The sequence below is a fragment of the Atractosteus spatula genome, chromosome 18 (assembly GCF_055471065.1).
Source record: "Atractosteus spatula isolate fAtrSpa1 chromosome 18, fAtrSpa1.hap1, whole genome shotgun sequence".
In the NCBI taxonomy this organism is placed as follows: domain Eukaryota; kingdom Metazoa; phylum Chordata; class Actinopteri; order Semionotiformes; family Lepisosteidae; genus Atractosteus; species Atractosteus spatula.
The window spans coordinates 11,966,107-11,985,976 of NC_142723.1; the positions used below are offsets into that span (position 1 = coordinate 11,966,107).

The 19,870-nt window shown below is 43.5% G+C and overlaps 2 protein-coding genes across 2 annotated transcripts in view; one reads left to right on the top strand and one right to left on the bottom strand.

Annotated features, from left to right (window-relative positions):
- Window positions 1-820: 820 nt before the first annotated feature.
- Window positions 821-4,145, bottom strand: uqcc4 (ubiquinol-cytochrome c reductase complex assembly factor 4). Its single transcript, XM_088936991.1, has 2 exons — window positions 3,687-4,145; window positions 821-2,598 (listed from the first exon to the last, which is right to left on the bottom strand). Exons 1-2 carry the CDS (start codon window positions 3,776-3,778, stop codon window positions 2,256-2,258), a joined length of 435 nt encoding a protein of 144 aa, XP_088793117.1. The 5' UTR covers window positions 3,779-4,145; the 3' UTR covers window positions 821-2,255.
- A 221-nt stretch (window positions 4,146-4,366) lies between these two features.
- chlsn (cholesin) overlaps window positions 4,367-19,870 on the top strand; it is a 132,087-nt gene continuing 116,583 nt past the window's right edge. The window contains exons 1-3 of the mRNA XM_088937019.1: window positions 4,367-4,442; window positions 6,888-7,064; window positions 7,682-7,840. Coding sequence (XP_088793145.1) covers window positions 6,909-7,064; window positions 7,682-7,840 — 315 coding nt within the window. The 5' untranslated portion in view covers window positions 4,367-4,442; window positions 6,888-6,908. The remainder of the gene's footprint in view (window positions 4,443-6,887; window positions 7,065-7,681; window positions 7,841-19,870) is intronic.

Sequence of the window (19,870 nt, forward strand, 5' to 3'; positions counted from 1 at the left end):
AATGGGAAATGCTGTTCAATTCCCCACCAGAAATTACTTTTGAGAATTTGCACTGGATCTTTAGCTGTGCGGGTACCAGATGTAATATTTTTAGTGTGGTCTTAAACTATTGGCTGGCAGTACTGTAGAGAGGTGAAAGTAACGGGAAATTGGCTGTAGAAGGTATTATATGGGATTTAACTCTTCTTTTTGTCTCTTTATAACTAGAATGGGTAACCGAGTGTATTCGCCCAAGTTAAGAGTTTGACACGGATCTTTATACCATAGCTAACCGGACACAAAAGCTAGCTACGGTCAAACATAAGCTTCCAATTGCACTATTCCTGTAGTTTTGCTCCGCCAGCATGAGAAAAAGTGCAACAGCTATGCCTTTTATGTCCAGACAGCTACCCTCTTTTCACCTTTAGGATTGGCAGTGTGCCTCTTGCACGAATGACGTCTCATTTCAGGCAGCATCAAAAGAAACCTGTTACCACTTAAACACTTAGTTATATTTCTAACAATGTTTCGTATACCCCCCATCCCCACAAGTTCCTGCAAGTGTCCTGTCACAACAAGCTTGCCATCCTGATTGCCGCTTGACACGAATTTGGCCGGGGCTTTCTAATTTCTGTGAAGCAGTTTCTTACATTCTCCCGCAAAGATATTTTTAAAACCAACATTATAACAGAGACCCCTGCGTGAAACATTTCTCAGGGTCGCCCTCTTGTGGACAAAACCGGAAGGAAACGAAGCATAAATGACACCAGAGGCGGAAAGCAGAGTAGGCACTGAGCACAATCTTGGCAGAATGAAAAGAGAAGAAAGGTTACAAAAGATAAGATAAGATCACTTTATTGGCCATATACAATTTCTTTCATTAGGAATTTGTCTTTTCGCATACCCCAGCTTGCTCTCCATGAGACACACAGACAGGGAGAGAAAGTTTGGGGTCAGAGCACAGGGTCAGCCATTTATATGACACCATGGAGCAGTTGGCCTTGCTCAGGAGCCCAAGGGAGTAGGATTCCTCTGCCGGCCGCGGGATTTGAACTGGCAACCTTCCAGCCACAAGCGCATCCAGAGCAGCAAGCAGCTGTGGAGGGTTTCTGCAGCCACTATGGCATGATTATGGGTTCATTATTGTATTCCCTTCCTCCACAGGGACTGGTCACCCCTGAGCACGGTCCTGACCCGGAAGTACAAGGCCACTGGCACTGCTCAGGGCTGTTCGCCCAGCCTGGACATTTGTATCCTTCTTGCTCCATCTCATCTCATGCCAGATGCCAGAACATGATGCAGAGTTCCGACTCCGATCCCCACATGGCCTCTGGATGGACAAGTCTGAGATAAGATTGGCCATATACAATTTCTTGCATTAGGAATTTGTCTTTTCGCACACCCCAGCTTGCTCTCCATGAGACACACAGACAGGGAGAGAGAAGCTTGGGGTCAGAGCGCAGGGTCAGCCATTTATATGGCGCCCCCGGAGCAGCTGGGGTTAAGGGCCTAGCTCAGGGGCCCAACGAAGTGGGATTCCTTTGCCGAAGTCAGGGCTCCCACGATATGCTCAGCCAGTAGTCGCTCTGCATAAGCCCAGAAGTCTCAGCTGCTGCAGGTTTGAGTCAGGGCTACCTTAACAGCTGACAGTGACCAGAATGGATCTGCTGAACGTAAATGGTATAGGTCACCCAAAACCACCCATTTCTAGCTAAGCATGGGTAACTCTTTTGTTTCTAAGATGGTTTTGTGGGAGGGTGGATTAAAAATGCAAGACTAAGTCTCTTTTAACCCAACTCTAGGTCAGGGAAGGGCTAATCCAATTCTCGAAGACATGGGGACCTTCTGATTTTCTTTCCACTGTCAATTTGACCTTCTTCTTGGCCTCGTCATCTGAATAAGAAACCAAATCCTATTTTTAAGTCTCCATCGGTTGTTAATTTAAAACTCTGTGAAGGCTCAATGCCATTGAGGACTGGAGCTAACCACACCTACTGCAGATGAGGACAGAGGTGTGGCATTTTTAATTGGGGTCCAAGTTTAGTAGAGTAACAAAGTTAGACCTGAGCATGGCGAGAGTGAAGAATCCTTCTTTAAATTTACACTGCACAGGATTGAAATACACAAAGGTGGGGGGCAGCTACAGTATTCTCTTATCAAGGTTTCCATCAGAGCGATGTACAAAGACCCCCATTAATCACACAGACTGAAACAAATGGTGAGAACAGGAGGGAACAAGGACAGACTAAAAAACATGGAGGATAACTCATTAACGCCTACGAATTGGGCCGGCCATTTTCTTCGGCGGCCTCCTCAGGAGCATCAGTCTCTGGCTGCGGCAGCAATCCGGGAAGGTACTCGGAAAGGTTCTTTTCCAGCTGGCGGTCTATCTCGGTTTCCTCCCGAAAGAAGCACCACACCAGTAAGGAGATCCCCAGCAGGCTGAGGGGAAGGACTTTCCACAGGGGCTTCTGGTGCTCACTGCCCAGGGACTTGTCCACCGTCCACGTGCGGTGGCTGGCCTTGCTGGTGGAGAACTTGATGGGCTGGTCACCGTCAGCTGGCGGGGATGTCCTGCTCTTCGGCGGCGTCGTGCACAGGGCTTTAGGCGAGTCGTATCTACGGAGAATCAGAAACCCGCGACAATTTCCAGTTTTACACCAAAGGGCTTTTTTTTTCCAGCGCAGAGGTCAAATCTGTATCCCTCCTGACATTTTGTATCTCCTTCATCCATACACACTGCAGCCAACGAAATTAGGAATTACGTAATATAAACATCTCCATCAATCCTTATTTTTCCCTCCACATACTTAAGGTGAACACAGCATTATCCTGCAGTGGATGATAATGGTTTTGTTGAATTTAGTGGTCAGAAGACCCACAGAAACCCAAGTTCCAGAAGTGGGGAACAATTATGCAGGGATACTGTATTGGCTACTAACTCTTCACTAAAACCACCTTCATGCCATCATTAGTTACGTCGGTCAAGATTAAAGACGTAAAAAAGACTCGGGATTGATAAAAAATCTCTCATATTGACATAAGGAGATGAATAAAGTATTTTGTATTTTGAATTGAGTAGAACTGCAAATCTGGAATAAAACGACAGGTAATTATATCAAAGACCGATAAAACCGCTTGATTTCGCCCACCTGTAGATTCTGTTCTACAACCTTTGATCCCGTTGAAGGAACAGCTGCACGTCCGTTTTCAGAGAATTTCCCTGAATGAAAGAAGCCCCTGACCACAGACTGTACCTGAACACTTCGCGATCCATCACACTACTGGGCGTTTTGTCGCTGCTGTTTTGTATAAATTGTAATGTATCGAATCATGATGTTTTGGCATATCGCTTTATAGTTATGCAACTTTATACCATACAATTAAGTAACGGTTTTTTAAATCGAGTGTTTTATAAACCCATTCTAGAGATAATAGTAATAATAATCACTGTGCGACATCTAGCTAGATTTAGCTTTCGTTCTCTTCAAGGTCACGGTAAATTTAACGACTATTAACGACCACAACTCGCTCGTGTTAAACTCACGATATGGGGACAAGAGATTTCTGCATTGGCATATCTCGAAACAGTTTAACCTTTGCTATTGTTAGGAAAGATGCCATAGTGTCGTGCTTTTCCCGAAATCTCCACTTCTAGAAACATTCAGGACATGCACTCATTCTACAATTTAAAAATAGACACTTACCTTGCACACCTGTGTGGATTACAAATAAACACCCCCCGATACAGGCACTTTATTCTCACATTACGAAACAGAGTCCGTCCTAGTCCCGACATCTTCAACTCACGCTTTAGGTAATGCTACATGCCAGTGCAACTGCCTGTACACTCCGTAAGGCAACTAGACCGTGATAAATTCGTTCCTTTGCCACGAACGAGGGATTATCTCGAAATATTTGCAGGATACTTTAAACGTACAAGGATAGTGTTGTAGCAGCTAAAATCTACTACAATAAAAATAGCACAAGTAAAAATGCAATTGCATTTTGTTCGTTGGCTGTTATAGGGTATTTATTCGAGAAGTTTATCAAGTCAAATTAAAAATAATCCCAGTGATTTAGCTTCAAGAACCAAGGCCGGGCCGGTTTAATAAAAAAAAACTGCATCCTCTCCTCAGTGCTCTTCCTATTCATTTCTTTTTTGTGTAAAACGATGCAAAAGGGACTTCACATTTATCTTTCCTGGACACGGCGCCCAATAGGTTGTCACTGATAACACGTGCACGGTACTCCACATGCGACCCCAACTCCCAGCCACAGCCACACTGAAAATGGGCTGGCCTTCGGGAGACTGACAACCAGATATCCAATCGAAACGGGACATCAGTGAGCCAGAACCAATCACAGTGAGGGGGCGGTGCTTAGCGCCATGCTTTCTATGGCGCGCGTGAAGTAAGAACTTGCTCGTGTTGTACACAAACTGGAGGAGTACCGTGAGTGGTGTGAGTAGTGCAAAAACTAAATTTTAGCCTAAGTCTAATTCTGTGGTGTAAAGCTTTTATATATGAACATATCGGAAGTTATGCAAGTTATTGATGCTGTGTTTGTGGACATTTAATGTTACAAAATTCTGCTTTTGAAATGAAACTTATTTAAAACGCAATTTTAATCATTAATCTCACACGCGTTGTTGCTTGTAATTTTCCTGGACTGCGTGTTTGCTGTTTAAATGTTAGCAGGAAGCTTACTAGAGGCAAAAGTTTGTTGATATTTCTAAGTGGTTCTTTGAATGTGGCAACTATGTATGTGTGTTTGGGTTTGTATTATGACTAGTTTTCTAGCTTTAATTTTCTAATGTAAAAGCCCCTTTACATCTTTAGAAAAGAAAGTAATATATGCTGACAAGGTTTTACGAATTAATTATTCTTGGTAGCGGAAAAAATAACGAACACTCCTTTCCAAGAAGTAATCTGCTACTTCTTACCCAAAGTGACTTACTGTACATTTGTAACGTTATACAGGAGGGTATTTTACAGAAGCAATCTGATTGATGTACCTTGCTCAAGGGTACAACACCAGGATTTGAAACCACATTTTTAAGGCACCAGTACAGAGCCCTAACAACTACCATACACTGCTACTAATGATATTTTTATATAGCGTTATTGTCCATCCAAAAGGATTGAATTTGTCTTCGGCAACACCATACAGAACTATATAAAAACACTTTTGACATAAAATATATACACGTTTAAAACAAACTGCTGTATAGTCCTGGTCATTTGGCAATACATATTTGCTGTTTTCCAAAAGTAGAAAACAACAAGACACATACAGTATGGATCTGTTTCTCTGTCAGTTATAATCGACCTTCACCACTTTTTATTATGTTGCTCTGGAAAGCTAATGAAAAATACTGAATGATGGCACACCACATATGTGTGAAGCACATTTGTATGGAGTCTGATGTGATAATGCTTTAATGAGATGTCTTCATAGACTTTCTGATTTTATTAGTCACTAGGCGGACATAAGGGGTATATTATGTATTATTATGATTTTCTTAAATTTGGAGCCTTGAGAACCTGACTGGAGAGAGAGAATTCTGTGCATTTTCATTTCAACTTGGTTCAGCGCAAATTCAGAAGGCGTTATAATGGAACAAGGAGTACCCTTCCTTCTCTGGCTCATCTCGTAATCTTTGAGTAGGATAATTGGAACTGTTGCAGCTGTGGCTGGACTTCAAGGTCATATTGATAGCTCTGATGTAAATTGGAGAATTTAATCACATTAATTTTTATGAGCAAAATATTAATAATTTATAATAATTGCTTACACTTGTATAGCGCTTTTCTGGACACTCCACTCAAAGCGCTTTACAGGTAATGGGGACTCCCCTCCAGCACCACCAATGTGCAGCCCCACCTGGGTGATGCGACGGCAGCCATAGTGCGCCAGAACACTCACCACACATCAGCTATCAGTGGGGAGGAGAGCAGAGTGATGAAGCCAGTTCATAGATGGGGATTATTAGGAGGCCATGATTGGTAAAGGCCAATGGGAAATTTGGCCAGGACGCGGGGGTACACCCCTACTCTTTTCAAGAAACGCCCTGGGATTTTTAATGACCACAGAGAGTCAGGACCTCGGTTTTACGTCTCATCCGAAGGATGGTGCCTGTTTTTTTTACAGTATAGTGTCCCTGTCACTATATTGGGGCATTACCCACACAGACTGCAGGGTGAGCGCTCCCTGCTGGCCCCACTAACACCTCTTCCAGCAGCAACCTTAGTTTTTCCCAGGAGGTCTCCCATCCAGGTACTGGCCAGGCTCACACCTGCTGAGCTTCAGTGGGCTGCCATCTGGGAGTTGCAGGTTGACATGGCTGCTGGCTTTATAACATAATAGGCAGATATTAACTGCAATATCTGTTTACAAAAAGTAAAAATAACACCCGATCACTATTAAAGCTAAACCCATCCTGGAATAATATAAAAATAATTTTCTACTTTCAAGGGAAAGCTTGCACTAATCTGGGCTTTAGTGAGAGGAGCAAGTTTCAGAATTCCAGTTGCTATAAAGTGAATGGTACATGTGGGTGGTATTTGTGTTTTGAGTAGTTTAATCAATACTATTAAGTTCTTAGGTTTTTGTTTTGCACAATATGAACTACAAATTGTATGATCAACATTGGATTGTAAAAAAACTTGATGGTGGAACTGATGTGGTATATTACTAAATGGCTCTGAAAAAATGTCAAAATAGGATGTCTAATTTTAAGATCCTCCTAACTCTAACCAAGCATTTGCTTAGATGTAAATCTCACTATGTTAGGGTTTGCAATAGTATTAGGTTTGCAATTACTGTGATAATTTAACATTAATTGTGTCCAGGTGATGCTTTGTATTTTAGATTTAGAATTGTATCTTTAAAATGTTTTGATGCAGAAGCTTGCTGTCCCTGGCGTTATGGCGAAGAACAAAAAGTCTGACGTGGAGTCTGAGCGGAAGAAGAAAAAGAGCAGGAAAGAGAAAACTGATGAAGCGGTGGAGAGGATAGACCTCGTGGGAGCAGAGGACACCACAGCAAAGAGGAGGAGGACCAAAACTGGGCGTGGTGATGAGGTGGGTGTGATATTGAAGTGAGTGTGGCAGCGATGTGGGCGTGGTAGTGACGTGGGCGTGGCGCTGGGGTGGGCGTGGTAGTGACGTGGGCGTGGCGCTGGGGTGGGCGTGGTAGTGATGTGGGTGTGGTGCTGGGGTGGGTGTGGTGCTTGGTGGGTGTGGCACTGAGGTGGGTGTGGTGCTTGGTGGGCGTGGTAGTGGTGTGGGTGTGGCGCTGGGGTGGGCGTGGTAGTGATGTGGGTGGGGTGCTGGGGTGGGCGTGCCACTGAAACTTAGTACAGGCTTGCAGATGCTCCTGGTAGCAGCACCTGAATGTTCATTGCTTCTTTTTTTAGTCATGGTATCAGCAGATGACTTAATTGTTGTCTAATCGACAGCCAGCTTTCTCTTACCGTTTTCGCCCCTTTACTAAGCCTGGTGCCGATTTCACTTAGAAATGCTTAGTAGGCTGTTTAGACCTGGCCATGGCCGGAGGAATGCACCTGACTTTTCCAGAGCTGTCATTGGAAATAAGACTTTTCCATAAGAAATAAGGCTTTCCATCAGAGTCCTAACTGCTGACTCCAACTGCGTCTTTAAAGCACAGGACAGATGTGCCGCGGTCTTGTCTTTCTCAGGAATGTCCGCTGCCCGTCAGTACAGCTGTTGAGTCCCAGCCTGAGCGGGTGAGGGGGAAGAAACCCAAAAAGCGCCAGGCTGAGGAGAAGCCTGACTCCGTGGAGGTGACGCAGTCCGGGAAGAAGGAGAAGAAACGAAAGAAAAGCAGACGGGAGCAGGTAGGCCAGGCAACACAAACCTGATCAAATGGTTGATGGCTGGACTCTTTAGATCAGGGGTGGTAATTAACAGCTGCCTGCCAGTGCCGCCTGTACGTGTGGAGTTTGCATGTGTTCGCTCTGTTCAAATGCTTTTCCACAAGTGGGTGGCTGGGCTCCTCGGCTCATTACGTGCTCCAGAGTGGGAGAGGTGCGCTGGTGTTGGGGCCTCCGTCCCCTCCAGCTGTTTTGGCTATGGGGCAGCACGGGTGCACAGGTTGTGCTGTGGGCCGGAAGGAGATGGAAACTGACCTGTGTGTGCTCAGGAGTGTATCCATGGCAGTACAAAGCACACGACCCATTGATTTGTGTTTTGGTGAAAAAGATGCAGAAGATCGGCACTGACCACTGAATGCCCTGTTCTGAAAGCTATGGTTCTGAACCAGGTTCTGAAAGCAAAGTTACAGTAACGTTTTGGGATTATTTCAGTTGGGCATCTTTCTACACAAATGTTCCATTTGGATTTTGACATGAGATGGCATTGGAAAAATGTGAAATGTTCTAAGCGTTGTTGCAGCTGATGGGATATAAGCTTATAATATTTTCTTTACAGGAAAATCAAAAATCTAAATTTCCGAAGTTTGCATGTAGTTCAGTGTACACAGTGTCCAAGTAGCAGTCCTGACGTGCAAGCTTTACACACTAGGTGGTGCTGTATGCTTAAGGTAAAGGAGGAGGAACAGGACAGGAACCTTGCAGCTCAAGATGTGGGTCATATTCATCCTCAGATCAGGACATTCACAAGAATCTGGCCTGGTTTTTAAATCTGGGAAATGACATAACAGCCAATCTGTTACCGATACTAATAATATCAGTGTCATATATGTAATCAAGCAACAAATCATTGCGTGCTAGCATTTAATCATTATTTAAAAATTGGGTTAAACTAAAAAGAAAATAATTGTACAAATCTGCCTGCTACGGTTCAGTGGGCTCTGGCATGCTGTGTACGGAGTGGAAGTGAGGGTGTTGTGGTTGTGGTTGTATTGAAGAGAAACTGCGCCTAACTTGCAGATAACCTGGGCCCCCTTTTTGAGCAGTAAGAGAGAGAGAGAGATAAGATCACTTTATTGGCCATATACAATTTATTTGCATTAGGAATTTGTCTTTTCGCATACCCCAGCTTGCTCTCCATGAGACACAGACACACAGACAGGGAGAGAAGCTTGGGGTCAGAGCTCAGGGTCAGCCATTGTATAGCGCCCCTGGAGCAGTTGGGGTTAAGGGCCTTGCTCAGGTGCCCAATGGAGTAGGATTCCTCTGCCGGCCAATGGATTTGAACCAGCAACCTTCCAGCCACAGGCCACCTTAGCCACAGATCCTTAGCCACAGTGCCACCGCTCCACCCCAGTAGTAGGGAATCAAACCATGTTGACAGAATTGTATGGCTTCTGTGTATACTAACAGATATTGCCTGTCAGAGCTTGGTTTAATTTACAGGTGGAAGTTCTGTAGCAGCAATAGTTGCTAGACTGAAACCCACCCTGAGGATCACTGTCACACTCCCAGCTTTTCAAGTTCAAGTTTATTGTCATTATACTCATATACAGGTATATGGTATAACGAAATGCTATTTAGCTAGCTCTCAGATGATAAGTAGTACAAAAAAACAACAATACAATTGTATAATAAAAGAAAGACAGAGACAACAGGCAGTGTGAAAAACAACAACAAGCAATGTGCAAAACAACAAAAGGTAACAGGTAATATGCAAAACAACATCAGATGTGCAAAAACACATCAACAGAATGAAATAAAGGATAGAAAATTATGGGAAGTGAGCTTCTTGACATGTGAGGTTGAGGTAGATTTCAATGTGTGTTTGAGTTTTTGGTAAGAAAGAAGGCACTGTGAGGTTCAGATTGTAGGTGAGAGGTGAGGTGACAGTGAGAGAGGCTGGGAGTTTAATAGTTTGATAGTGCGGGGGTAAAAACTGTCTCTGAGTCTGGTAGTCCGGGCCCGAATGCTCCGGTACTGTTTTCCAGATGGTAGAGGGTCATACTGTCTGTAGCTGGGGTGTGTGGGGTCTTTGATGATGCTTAGAGCTTTCCTCAAGCACCGTCTGTCATAAATGTCCTGTATAGATGGGAGGGCAACCCCAGTGATGGACTGGGCAGTTTTCACCACCCACTGTAGGGCTTTGCGGTCAGCAATACTGCAGTTGCCATACCACACTGTGATCCAACCTGTCAGCGTGCTTTCTGTAGTGCATCTGTAAAAGTTAGTGAGGATCTGGGGACATATCTTAGCCTTCTTCAACCGTCTTAGGAAGGGTTTTCTGAGAAACCCTGAACATGTGGAACTTAACAATGGTGATAAGCCTCTGGCAATCAGAATCCTGCATTCTCACGAGCTGCTATAACTTTTAACAGTAACGCCAGGCTGTGGGGAAGTTTGATTTTTGCCAACTTCAGACAGTGTTCCTGTGATTGAAGTGTGTCTGCTCAGGAAAGCACTCAGAACCTTTGGGTATTTCAGAGCACAAACAGATGAGACAAAGTTACAGACTGCTGTTAACAGAAAGCCTTAGTTTTGGCTGCTTGGAGATTGCCGGCAGAAACATTTTCCATTTCCATTTCATTGACACCCAGCTGCTGTGTGCTCTGCATATTTTTGAAGAATGCCAGCCACATTAGTGCTGGGTGTGCACAGCAGATTAACGGCAATTTGTGATACAAATTCAGTGTGGAAGACACTCCTGAAAAAAAAAAAGAAACTACCCTCTACAAATGGGATAGGTGAGGTTACATGAAATAAAAGAAAATCTGAAGTAGGTCTTGGAAGATTGGCAGTGAAGTTGAAAGTAGGCTGTTTTTTCATGTGGCACAGCAGGAAGTGAGTGATTTGTCAGTGTACACAGTCAGCAGGTGCCTCTGAGTTTTTCTGCCGGCTCTGTTTTACGTGTTAATTAACAGAAGGAAACGATAAATATAGATTTCTGATGACACATTCCTCAATGCAGAAAATATGACTTATTTTCACAGCTCAGTCTGATCATGAGGTGGGATTTAAGTTATTTCTGCTGGTTGTCAAGGACCTAACGAAATCTATGAGGCGTTTTTTTTTAAATAGGCACACCTCATGTTTTATTTTGCTTTGTTTAGATCTTTTTATTTTTGCTCTAAGCGATAATTTTTCTACTGCAGTTCCAGCTACCAGGTGTGATCTCTGGAATAAAAAAATAGTTTATGGCTTTATTTCTGCATTAAAATTTCACATACTGTACAGTGAAATTAGATTGGACTCAGAATCCCTATGAAGGGGGACACATTTCCCCTTTTGTTGTGAAATTTATCAGGGCTCAAGTCTGAACACGGGTGGAACAGTGTCTTTTCAGCTTTATGAACTAGAATCTGCTTCGTGTTATCAGTAATCCACCATCAGTGTACTGGTTTTATTACTAGACAGTGTTGTAGGTAGGAAATGAAGGGTTTTCTTAAGTCTTTCAGGATACATGAAGCAGGTTCATCCATGTTAAACACTGAATAGACTTGTGATGGTTCCTCTGGTGTGTATGTGGCCAGGGTGCCTTTTATTCGGAGCTCCTTGTTTTGGATTTTGTCGTTCTAGATATTTAGACAGCTGGCCTTTTCACATGTGTGACTGTGGTCTTCTTATTGACCCACTGACAGAAAAAGTTTTTATGTTGTTGTCATGAGAGATTTGAAGTCTGTTATGGGAGGCGATAAAGTGTTCGTTTTCCTTTTGGGATTGTGTGTCCTAGAAATGGTGTCTTGCCGGTTCCATGGATCTGCCTGGTGTTCCGTGGGGATCGGAGGGGGGAACATGGGGTCAAGGTGATGCCACATTTACTGTCATCGGGATGTTTTCCAAATTCAGTAATTAACTGGAATTGCATGGGCTAGGTTGTGAAAGGAAAGTATGTTTTATGACATATGAAAATACTGTATTAATGCGCAAATTGTGTATCATGCCTAAAACAAAACTCAGTTACCATTCTCTGGTAAAAGCTGGTACCAGACTTTTTGCTTGCAGGCAAGAACATAAAAGTGACATTAAATTCCCATTAAAATGCATGCAAATGTCTTTGATTTGTTACACATGCTCGTAACAAGTCATGAGCAAATTGAGTTTAGGTACATTTCTGATGTGTTAGAGTAGTATGGAACCATAAATCAAGTACTATACATAAAATACATAGCATTAACCAACACTTCTTTTTATATGCAAGCTGCTACAGGATGTTTAAATGTATTAGGAAGCACTTATGTGGTGACATTTGCATAATTTCTATAGTACACACGAACAAATCAATAATCATTATTAAATAAACATTATTTATTATGTTAGTAAATAAATCTTAAAGAGTCAAAGATGGAGTAAAACCCATAACTGTAAAAGTAAGTATGTGCATCAAGGTGTCTGGTGATCAGCTAGTAATACTGTGCATTCATAGTGCACATTATCAAAATAAACATTTTGTTGTATAAAATGTTAAAATTAATGAATCAATATTATTTTAACAATTATGCATTTAAAATGTTATTCACCACCATAATTAGACTAATATCCTTATAATGTCTGTGAAGATATGGAGAGCCAAGGCAAGCACAATTAAAAATGGAAGAATGAGCTACACCTGAAGCTCGTGTCAGCAAAGGATATTAACTCCTACAACAGAAATATGTATGCATGTATATCCCTCATTTTAGCTAGCACTTCTAAGTGCTCATTTAATGAGGGGTGAGCGTGCATACAATAAAGTTTGAACCTTTCCTGCTTCGCTAGTATACCAGGTAATTGTGGTAACTGTGTAGATGTAGGACTGAATTTTCCTGGAACAGCTTAATCAGCACTTCCTGCCGAAGCAGTTCCATAGAGTATTGCTCCAGACACTGCTGGTGTCAGCTGTGTGAAACACTTAATGAAATGCATGAACTACGGTATGAAATCAGCAGGAACATGGTCATAGTCCAGAAAAGGATTAAAAGACAAGTACAAGTACGGGAACAACAATGGGTAAACTGTATTAATATAGAATATTAACAAAGTAGTCTATATTAACATGTTATGCAAATAATATATTCTTATAAATAGTGCCGAGTATAGTAATAAAGGTTTCTAATAATGCGTAATGGTTCTGAAAATGCTATACAGAGTACAGGCAGGTGTTGCAGTCCCTGTGAGAGCAATGCCCTGGGCCAGAGATCTCCATGTGCACCTGGTGACTGAGAGCTGGGGCCTCTGTCATGCCCTGCTGTGCTGGAGAAGACAGGTGGATTGTGATCAGTGTCTGCAGATCAGACAGGCAACCAGAGCTTGTATCTGGGGGGTAGCCTCTGCAGCAAGAGCTGTATGTTTTTTTCTATTGGGCCGGGTGCCCATATGACTCAGCTTCAATCTTGAGTGCGTTTCCAGGTGAGTTTCCAGACGGCGTGAGGAGAGTGCTTAACCTGATGTGACTGCGACATTGTGCTCGAGATCTGAATGTTTTAACCCCCCACATACCCAGACCAGCAGGCGCCCCTCGTCACTGCAGCTCTTCGTCTGTGTAATCTCTCTCCTTTTTTTCTTTAGGGATTTCAATTTACAAATGCAATCATAAATTGGATGCATTATTTAACACCCGTCCTCCTCAATATGCATTTTCTTGGGGTTATGTATGCTCTCTGCCCCCTCTTTTTAATTACACACAATGCAGCTGGCTCATTAATACTGTATCAGTCTGCTGTTTACCCCCATCTTTTAAAACGGCACATTTTAACTGGGAAGCCTAGGAAAGTCTTTAGCCAAGACACTGTAAGAAAATGTTTTAATTCCCTGTGTGCGAGTCTTCTTATTTGCATTTGCGTCACAGGAACTTTTTGCAAAAGTAAATTCCTGAATAAGACAGTGGATTTAGAACTTTATTCCATTTGCCAGTGGTGATAATGTCCCTCTTGCTCTCTGATTTTTTTTTTAACCCACCCCTCTCCCCCATATAAAAAGTCAATGGTAGTCAAGTACCTCTCTGTGAAACTGTTCTCTGTGAGTGTTTGAAATGCGGACCTCCAGGCTGTAGATATGTGGGTGGAGACAGTGATGATACTGGATAAGATGCGTCAGTATGTGTAATTGTTCCCATTGACCTGAGGGGCTGGGAGTTTGCATGGAAGGAAGACCCTCACCCCTTCAGGAACGTGGAGTTTGGAAGGGGATCCCCACTGCATTTTAGTGTGCTTATACCTGTATATTGTGATGTTGTACTGGAAAGCATTGGGGGAAACTAGTGCATTACACTACCTTCACATGAAGTTCTGTTTTTGTCATTGCAATATCTGTTACATCATTGCAAATAAAAAGTATATGATGTATGGGTGCTATGCACCAAAACTTAAGATGTTTTTTTTTTTACGAATGATTCATTAAATTCAAATTCAGTAGATTAAAAAAGGTAAGATAAGATCACTTTATTAGCCATATACAATTTCTTGCGTTAGGAATTTGTCTTTTCGCATACCCCAGCTTGCTCTCCATGAGACACACAGACAAGGAGAGAAGCTTGGGGTCAGAGCGCAGGGTCAGCCATTTATACAGCGCCCCTGGAGCAGCTGGGGTTAAGGGCCTTGCTCAGGGGCCCAACAGAGTAGGATTCCTCTGCCGGCCGTGGGATTTGAACCGGCAACCTTCCAACCACGGGTGCAGGTCCTTAGCCAAAGTGGCATCCCTCGGCCTGGCACTGTAATTATTCAATTTAAAATACTTTATTCATCCACAGTAGGGCAATTTATTATTGCACTTTCCCAAACACAGGTATTGCTGTGTGCTTTTTAACTGTGGTCATTAAAAGATTTGGAACTTCAGGTCAGGTGTTAACATCTGAGATCCTACACTTCCCTCATTTCTTGCTCTTTTTTGTGTGTGGGGGGGGAAAGATCACTTTGAGAGAGACCAGACCGTAAGTACTAGATGCTCACAGTAAGACAGAGCTGACCAGACTGCCCCTTTCATTGTGTTTATGCATAAGCCATGTGTCAGTGATGGACGGTAAATTCAAAATCTGCATAACTTCCATACAGAAACAAACCTGTTGTAGTAATAATAACTCGTCTTTCTCTGCAATCTCCAAGCACCTCGTTCAGAATTAATATTAATTAGCACAAAGCTATTTTTGCCACAGCTTCTACCTAATTATCGAGAAAGAGATGAGATTATGCTTAAGTGCCTTCCAGGCTGTTTTCTGTTAGGTAAGACGTAATTAAGTTAGAATTGTTTGTAAACCAGTGCTGTATACGAGGTGGAAAACGGAGGTAGCTGCAGTGTTAAAGAGGCGCTATCTTGTTTAAGGCTTACAGTGTGTTTTGATCAGTTTTAGTCACCTCTGAAAGCAAGGCTTTGGCAATTCAGCATTAAACTGTTTTTGCTTTAGAAAATTGTGTTTTAATTAACAACACAATTTAATTTCTGGCAATAAGGCAGCTCTTGGAACATAAGAAAAGTGATGAACCAGAGGAGGCAACAAGGAAGAAATTGCACTTCTAGTTTTGATTGTATTTGATAAACGTGTGTATTTATAAAAAAATTGTATGAAACTCTCTTTTTCTTAAGCTTTCTACTGTTCCATACAGCTCTGACTTGGCAGTTACCTTATTGTATGAAATCCCAGCAGCCAGTGGAGTCAGAACTCTCACTAGTCCCTCACCAAGAGGAGCTTTAGCCAAACGTTTTGCAGTTTGTCACCTCATTTTTGAGTTTGCAGAGTGGTTTTGCTTTAAAGTTGCTGGCTTTTTGATCCACACATGTAGTGCTCTCTTGTCAGTAGTGATCTTTAGAGCAAGATGCTGTCAATACAATGACTGACGAGCTTTTATGAGGTTATTTTTTGGTTAAGATTGTGAAAATTTAATTTTCTGTGTGCGGAAGGTTCTGAACAAAAAAAAAAACGAATTCAGGACAGCACGGAGAAAAATCTTAATTGAGTAAATGTGTCCTGTTTTATGGGTGTACTTCACTTAACCTCTGTCCTGTCTTGACCACACAAGCTGCTTTCTCAAAAAGCAGCAGAAATGAGTTTTCCAGACAGTCACCCCCCTCCGCTCGTGAAGAAAGCAAAGCGCTGCCTGTTTCTCATGTTCCCCAGAGAAGAAAGGCTGAAAATGGCTTCTTCATTTGTTTCTTGCCTCCCCGGACCTGCACTGTGCTTTCAACAGTCTCAGAAAGTCACAGAGTAAATAAATACAGCTCAGTGTAAAAGACACATTTTTGTTCCTCTCTTACTTCTGGGAGCCCCAGTTGTGGACATAGTCCCTGTGTGCCCGGTCAGGGCCAGCGTGCCTTCTCAGAGACTTGCCTTCCTGTGGCATTTCTGCTGGGGTAACACTGTGAACTGTCAGGGTTTTCCTGTCTAGTTGAGTCTGTATCTGACTATTCCCTCTAAATGAGGGGTCTGCAGCCTTCTTCCTGCAGAGCATTGGGGTCTTCTGGGTTTGTATGAATCTGAGCTCCTTCTAACCTAAGTGAGCCAGGTGTTATTGCGAGATTAACGTGATCTCTAGCAAGTGATTGGAAACTCTTTAAAAACCTGAAGTATTGTAGTTCTTCAAGACCTGGATCTGATGTCTGATCTGCACTCTTCATCTATCATTCTGGCCACCTAGTTTGCCTGCTTTTCCGCATCCCCCTCTCTAGTGTTATGGGTCCACTGACGTGATAGTTTCTGTGAGATTAATGAATTAAATGAAGTTGTTTTAGTAGCTGTGTGCACTGGGAGCCAGTGAAGCGGTGGTACCGGAATGAGGACATGGCGTGCTAATGAAGCACAGGATGAGATGGTAAGCGAAGGCATTCCTCAGTGCGTTTAAAATTGCTGCTTTATTGTCGCTCTGAAAAATCGACTTTAATTTGTATAGAAATCTCATTAGCAGTACCCTTACAGTTCCACTATTTATTATGAAAAAGAAGTATATTCAAGTTTTATATTTTTTAGAAATATGGAATTTGATGATCTTATATCCCCAGCCGATTTTTAAATCCCCTCTGGTTATTCCATGACTCAGCACTTTGGGAAGCAGTCCCGCACTCAGTCTGGGGACAATGGGAGGTGTGGACTCCCAGACACGCCCACCTGTCGCTTGACGCGTTGTGAGTCCCTCAGTGCCCTGGGGGAGAGTCCCATATCTCGCTGGCATTGGTGTCCGCATACAGCTCCTTGGGAAGTCCCAGGAGGCGCTTTGTGCCAGAAGGCTGAGAGAGCCCTTGCAGAGCCATCACCACCCTAGCGGGGCCAAGCCAACCGTGTGCCACTCCTTGGAAAGTCCCGGCCACACTCAGCTTGTGACTGAAGGCGAAGAGGAGGTGGATGAAGAGAATCCTTCCCCAGGGTGGCTCTGCCCGCTGACACTGAGCAGTGGGCATGTCTTAGGCCTGGGCCAGTGATTGGGAGGAGCACCTAGCGGGCAGGAAAGATTCCCAACAGCCCCGATTCTGTTGCGTCAAGCGCAGTCTGAAGTATAGGAGCAGAATGTTGTTCCGAAGAATGCTGTGAGACAAAGCATGGCACCGGCAGCGCCTTCAGAGTGCTTTCCCACATATGGAATTAACCGAGCTATGTCTCCTGTGGGAATAAACTATGTAAAGGCTGAAAACAAAACAGAGTGAGAGATCGAGGGACCTTGTTACTGTATGCCACAATGAGTTTGACATTTTCACCGATCCCGTCGAAAATTATTTGAACAATGCTAGGAGCTCATTTCCCAGGATGGGATGTCACAGCTGGAAAAACAGTTTATCCTTTTCCGATGCTTTTCCCAGACCGCAGAGTCCTGTGTCCCACTGTTCCGTACACAGACTCTGCACAGCGCTCTGGCCGCAAGGACTCAGCCATGAAACGAGCCGCCTGGCTGGAATTTGTGTTTTAATCCACTAATTGAGGTCAGCCAGGCTGGCCTGCTGAAATCGCACTGTCGATGCTCAGGCCTGTTGGTTTTTTTTCTCACTGGTCCAGATTTAAGCAGGTGTGAGCAGGGGGCTGCAGGTAACAAAGTAACTAAGCTTGGGATAGACATGCAGTTTGATGGGCTCCTATAATTGAGTGCATCAGAATATTAATAATAATAATTGCTTACACTTATATAGCGCTTTTCTGGACACTCCACTCAAAGCGCTTTACAGGTAATGGTAATGGGGATCCCCTCCACCACCACCAGTGTGCAGCCCTAGTGCGCCAGAACGCTCACCACACACCGGCTATCAGGGGGGAGGAGAGCAGAGTAATTAAGCCAATTCATAGATGGGGTTTATTAGGAGGCCGTGATTGGTAAGGGCCGATGGTAAATTTGGCCAGGACGCCGGGGTTACACCCCTACTCTTTTCGAGAGACGCCCTGGGATTTTTAATGACCACAGAGAGTCAGGACCTCGGTTTTACATCTCATCTGAAGGACGGCACCTGTTTACAGTATAGTGTCCCCATCACTATACTGGGGCATTAGGACCCACATAGACCACAGGGTGAGCGCCCCCTGCTGGCCCCACTAACGCCTCTTCCAGCAGCAACCTTAGTTTTTCCCAGGAGGTCTCCAATCCAGGTACTGACCAGGCTCACACCTGCTGAGCTTCAGTGGGCTGCCAGTTGTGAGTTGCAGGGTGATACGGCTGCTGGCAATTAATGTAAGATTTTTAACCCATCAGATTTTTTTGCCCATCAGATTCTTATTGTTCTGCTTGATCTCATTGTTATCCGGGTTTCTTAGGCTTAAGCGAAGCAAAATGTTCATTAAAATTGCAGTCTTGAACAGCTGAGATTCCGCTGCAGGGACCGTGCTGCTGGTGGGAGGCGCAATGTGTCTGTGGGCTTCAGATCTTGGTGTGAAAGACTGTTTGCATCCTCCCCCCTCTTCCTGTGAGTCAGTTGTTTCTCAGGAGCTGCGTTTGCTGGAATGGTTTGTAGGAAAAACAAACCGTTGTGTTGGGTCAAATGGGAGACATGCAGAGGTAGGATTTTGCCAGCTACCTCTAAAAAAACCTTGAACCCCTGTGGCTCAAAGTCCAGAGGGTTTTCTCTGTCTCTTTCAAGTCGTGCAGAAGAGTTCTGATCTAGTTTAGCCTTACAGGGCTTGGAGGAAGAATTGTTAAACTTTAAATACTGGCACAAACCACTCCATTTCCTGTCCTGTGACATGTTTGCATCAGATGGCTTTAACTCAACCATTCTAACCCTTCTCCACAGGTGCTAGGCTGTTTATAATTCAGAGCAGCTCTGAGGAGACCCCTATTTTAAAGGAGTTAGTCCCCCATCAGCAAGAGATAATGTATATTGCAGGGTTGTGAACATGCATTGTTCTAAAATACTTTTAACAGTCATGTACACCATGGAAATTGGTCCCATTTGTGGATGGGAATCTGCATGTTCATTGGTGCTGTGGGGCTGGCAAGCCGGTCACGTTGAGGGATCTTGCCTTGAGTTTTTATACGGGTGCGGATTTGTTTGCCTGAACAGTGGTACTGAGAGAGGGAGAGGAAAGTGCTTTTGTTTGCCGCGGAATATGAGGGCATCTTTTCTTAATTGACCCTGTCCTTTTCAATTCGAAATTCATCACGGCAGGCGTCGCGGGACCTCAGCAACTCAGCCAGCAGGCTTCTTTGTGTAAAGAAGGGCCTTTTGTTTTCTGAGTGTGTTGATCTGTCTTCTTCTGCGGTTTGCTTTTGATTACTGGATCATTAACGCATTGTGACCGGGCTCAAGCTGTATCTGTGCACTCTCCAAATATGCACTTCAAATGTATTTTTGGAAAAGTGTTTAAAGATGCATGTGACATCTTTGGCTTAATGACGATTCTGTTTTCTTTGCAAACTGAATTTTGCTGAGACAGTAGGCAGATAACAAAGGACCACTGTTTGTTTTGCCATATTTCTCTGAACATGAAACAGATAAGATTGTAGAAGGGTCCGCGGAACTATATTTTTCAGAAGCTTTCACACACAGTGCTGCCTACTCTGTCACATACAATTAGGTTAAGTCTCTTTTGAATATCTTGACATAGATTTTGTGCTA

Bases quoted from the DNA above. Each gene is read 5' to 3' on its own strand.
- uqcc4 (XM_088936991.1), bottom strand. From the start codon at position 3,778: ATGTCGGGACTAGGACGGACTCTGTTTCGTAATGTGAGAATAAAGTGC. The intron at 2,599-3,686 runs GTAAGTGTCTAT...GATTCTCCGTAG, and splicing joins AATCCACACAGGTGTGCAAG to ATACGACTCGCCTAAAGCCC.